This window comes from Varroa jacobsoni, unplaced genomic scaffold (genome assembly GCF_002532875.2).
Source record: "Varroa jacobsoni isolate VJ856 unplaced genomic scaffold, vjacob_1.0 scaffold_1381, whole genome shotgun sequence".
Lineage (NCBI taxonomy): Eukaryota > Metazoa > Arthropoda > Arachnida > Mesostigmata > Varroidae > Varroa > Varroa jacobsoni.
Genome location: NW_019214283.1, coordinates 315,202 through 319,989, shown reverse-complemented (window position 1 = coordinate 319,989; position 4,788 = coordinate 315,202). Strand labels below are relative to the sequence as shown.

Sequence of the window (4,788 nt, the reverse complement as noted above, 5' to 3'; positions counted from 1 at the left end):
GCATTTCTGACCCATTTCTCACTGTTCTCGATCGCTTTGAAGGCAGAACAGAATGTCCCCTCTAGGAATGTGGAAACTGCATTCAGGCCACTTCGAGGTCGTCGGTTGCCGCCTTAGAATAACCAGACGTAGCCTGTTGAGAGCACTGCGCTACTTCGAAGAATCTTCACACTTATTAACCACAGGCGATTGATTTAATAATTAGTGAATATGTGCTAGTATCGTTAAATGAGTTGATCAAAGAAGCATAAACGCTTGGCCAGAAGCATAGCTTGTTATTAACAGAATTTAATTACAAAACGTATACGTTCGGTGAGTAGCACCCATATGGCCTGATTTCGATAACTTTAAACCAATTATTATAAACCGGGCTTTTCACGACATCGAGGTCTACTATACTTAGCTTATTTGTATTCTAATGAATTCACTCTATTGAACAAACTGAATGCCTTGAACGTTTCAGTGGTAGATAACCTCAACTGTCGGTCCTTTTTCTGCTTCGGCCAGAACAGGACACGGAATGCTGGTGAAACTTACTTTTTCTGTTACCTTACTTTGTGTCATGGCTTCAATAGAAAACATACGACCTATTCTAGAAATCCATAGCATATCAAGCACAACTTATTTCATAAGCTACATAAGTGACTTCTGTTCTGCTATTAACAGGGTTTCATCTATTTACAGCCTGGAGAAACTTCCGATCATTTAAAAAGCTGGAATAGTTGAATACGCATAAGAAGGTTTTCAACTGAGCTCGATCACATACTACTAGTCCAACTAGTACATCACAGAAAAAAATGCACATTATGTTAGCTCGTATGCCTTTGGTCCAGAGATTTGTGTGGCCTGCCTGCCTGCCTGCCTGACCTTTTCGGTTTTTTAGATATCATGACTTAGCAATCGTTAGTTCGAAGCCACAATGCGATGCGTAAAAAGTTTTTTTCTTTCGTGCTCGAAGGTAGCCTAGGACTTAGCATGACACATGCCTATAAACAACTAGTCCTAGTCGCTTCATAATTATCGAATTATATTCGATATTATAATATTATATCCGATTTGTCATCTTTGCAACAATGGCTTTCCGCTTTTTTGGACGGATATATCATCACTGCTCTATTTTTCCGGACGATACACGGAAGTGTGCCGTAGTAATTTTCATTGTCTCCTCTGTGTCTCAACTGACCTCTAGCTCGATCACAGATCAACTTCTTCAACATTTGTTGATTTTATATTGTTTTGATGTTATTATCACCACTAATGCTCATTGGCTGGCCCCGTTGGTTGATTGACCTGACGGGTGGCCTTCATGTCGCCTGCCGATGCTGATCCTCTTGATGTGACTGCCAGCCTAGACACCAATCAAACTGTTATTCGGCTAGACGCTGAAGGCACGCCCCGAGTGAGTTACAGTCCCCGGTTAGTAACGCTGATACAGGAGGTGCGACAGCTGCGTGTTCTCGGTCTTACGATTCCGCCGGCCGTCGAAGAGGTTGACGCAAAAGCGAGACTCTATTTTAGACAAGCCAAGGTAGGTAATAAACCGGCTTTTTTAGGGCAGTCCGCGGTCCATTACATACGAACGGCAGTAGTGATAATGCCGAGTGATAATGAATGTTATCTGTCAAAAAGCTCACTTTTTTATTCTTTTGCCTATCTTATTCATTCCGCTTCGTCTTCTATCAGCGCATAAGTTAGCGCGAAACAGATACTGGACATTATACTTCTGTCTCAATCATTATGAACTGAAACTCAAGTTAGAACAAACAGTCCTAAATAGCATATAAAAGTAAAAAAAAAAAACAAAAAAAAAGTAAAGTGAAGCTACTCGTTTGATGAAGATGATAAGTGCATGTCATTTGTCAACAAGAAGATGTAGTGTTTATGTGTATGAATCATTTATCGCTAAGCTGGGGAAGATTGGAATTGAAGAAACCAAAGATCAATTTTTAAAACGATTATTAAAATTAGGCTAACAATATTATAATGTCACGAACGAATAGGTAAGCTAGAGAAAATAAATTCTTACTGGTTTTATTCCACTTAATGTAGGATCTCCAGCAAATTGGAAACTTCTATATGACCATTGCCGACCATATGATCCTAAGTCAAAGGCCAATGATGCTGTCGTCGGCCCAGCAATTCACAAAGCTTATGAATAGCAGAGAGAAAACAGCTACGTGGAATGATCCGCAAGCCGTCGATGCCTACATTAAGGTATATTGAAAGGAAAGATCGATAAGCAACACAAGCTCAAGTTAGGTTAGGATCTTAATTCGCCTTTTCTAACAAGGGACCGATATCGAGCCGTTTCAAAGAAAACAGCGATTTCTATCGTAAAATGACGGAGCTAGTATCCGTAGGTGTTCACTAGTAAACGTAGAGGGGGGTCTTACCTAAACGTAGAATAAATAGCAGACGATATTTGGCATAGGGTGGTCACAATACGCACGCTAGGATGGTTGCCTAGTATAATAGCGTAACAATGAAACAGGTTCACAGGATAAACTGATTAGATAATCGACTAATACCGTGATATATTCATACATTACACTGTACGATAAGTACTGTAAATAAGCGAACATATCTAAAATCGATGAAGGATGCTTTACGATACATACTGTATCCGAAAAAAGAAAATGTCGAAAAAACAACAAGGTGCCACAACAGCTGCAATGGAGGATGACAATAATTTACTACTTATTTTCTCAGAGGAATTACCATTCGCAGTAAATATACTGATCTTATTCACCGAAACGTTATCTATCATTGTCGTTGTTAATTTACTTCCTGGATAATGTCGATATCGCAAATTTGGCATTTACCTGCTACTGTCGTGATGATATTCGTTATACAACAAAGGCTGAAGAACGAGGTCCCGCCTTTGACAGCCTTCAGCAGCCAATTTTTAGGTCCCCGTGACGTTGACTGGGTTCTTGGCCCAAACGTCAGATGACGCAGTTCAAAAGGCATGAATATGTCTTTCTGTATTAGGTCGTTCCGCATCCGTCCCTTAAGAGTTTTGAATTAGCGTACTGGCTTATCTAAAGCGGTATCTAAAGGCAGATTTTTGTCGAACCCAGCTCTACTATCTAGCTCCCCGTAGCGCTAGTAGGCCCGATGGAGCATGAACGACAACACTGAAACCTCCTAAAAAAACTCGGTAAACAAGCGCATCGGGATATCTCCGATTGGGTGCAGGAATAGCAATCATATTTAGTATACGTTATTCTGCAGCGAAGGGCTGTAATAAAGAAAAATCTCAAGTTAAAGTCAATTGTTACGTAAATACGTAGTAAGATTTCGCTAGTGCGTCTTCGTTCTTCCTTAACGTCGTAAGTAACGCCTTCGCTATGAAAAATATAATGATTTCGGATATTCGAAATTATTATATTTTTCATAATCAAACAGAAATTATAGTTCCACCATTTTCTTTATATCCGAGTCAATGTCGACTCGAGCACGAAGTGCCGAGGAGACTGGCTATGCGCTTGATGTAAGGGTTATGGGCTTTTTCTAGTTTACTAGCTTCTAAACGAATTTTTCGGTTTGCACTATAAACAGTCATGTAATTAGTAAGGGGCATTTTATTAGTTAGGCCTAAACGACTCTGTAACGTTTCAGCCATGTCAAAACACGAAAAACCACTTTTCACAATTTAAGTTGTACAATTGAACGTTTAATCTTTACGCTGTAGTAAATGTAACTTTGAACCATTTTTTTTTTATGGAGCCAACTGTTAAATTTCCAAAGGCGATCGACGTAGATACCGCACTGTCCGTAAAGCGAAGTACACCTAGGGTGCCCCGTTGCAGATTCCTGCGCAGTGTCAAAGTTGAAAGCATACAATTAAAAACAGCAAAATATTTGCGACGTGTGTAAGAAGGAGTTGAATCTAGCGGCTAAGAAAAGACCGGGGGCACTTTCCGGGCAAGATCTAATTGGAGACTATCTGTCCCTCCACATTTACGGAATGGTAAAGCTGTAGCGTACGCTGGGATACGGTATTGTCCATACGCGTTGCATGTTGGGAACCGCTGGCCGATCTGGACTAACGGCTACCTCACTGACCATTCTGATGTAGCAACTTCAATTAAAAACGAACCACTCTTCAACCGCGTCTAAGGGACTAATCAAGCAGAAGATTTATCTAGCTCTAATCTTCTCTTACGTTTACATCTCACAGAATTATTTTTGATGATTAATAATTTCTGTTGATAATATAAAGAAGAGAAAAATAACGGGTTCTGCAAAGAGTAAGGAAAAACTTACGCCCAAATTAAGATCGAAGATAACCTTGTCCTGTGAACTATTTGATCCTGGTTCTAATTTGGTAACTTCAAAGCTGCTGTTCATTACCAAGTGTTTAACTTTCAGTATCGCTTATTTACCTTTCATTCTATTTAGAAACTGCAAGACGTAGCCGAGAAGTTCAGCCGCTTAAACCGAATGTTGCGACGCCAGCATAATGATATCACTGAAAAGGTTCTCCAGTTGATGTCAACGGATTTATTATCTAAGCAATCAGTATGGAAAGAACTGCTAGCGGAAATTCGAGGCATAATGAACAAACTTCAAGCACAAGGCTTCAACCCGGATCATATGCGGTCATGGAAAATTCACTGGGATCGACAGTTGTACAAGGTCCTCGATTATCAATACTGCGCTTGTGTCGGAAAATTGTCCCAACATATGGCCGAAATAAGGGTCGATCTTACGTTCAGGTATGCAACACACTATAGCCACAGTTTGCTTCTCTTACAAAAAGTGTTTCTAAGACGAAAGTGCCAT

The 4,788-nt window shown here is 40.1% G+C and overlaps 1 protein-coding gene across 1 annotated transcript in view; it reads left to right on the top strand.

Moving 5' to 3' along the window:
* Positions 1-1,157: 1,157 nt before the first annotated feature.
* Positions 1,158-4,788, top strand: part of btv (dynein cytoplasmic heavy chain beethoven) — a 28,876-nt gene continuing 25,245 nt past the window's right edge. Inside the window, exons 1-3 of the mRNA XM_086972063.1 lie at positions 1,158-1,528; positions 2,050-2,214; positions 4,405-4,721. Coding sequence (XP_086828189.1) covers positions 1,307-1,528; positions 2,050-2,214; positions 4,405-4,721 — 704 coding nt within the window. The 5' untranslated portion in view covers positions 1,158-1,306. The remainder of the gene's footprint in view (positions 1,529-2,049; positions 2,215-4,404; positions 4,722-4,788) is intronic.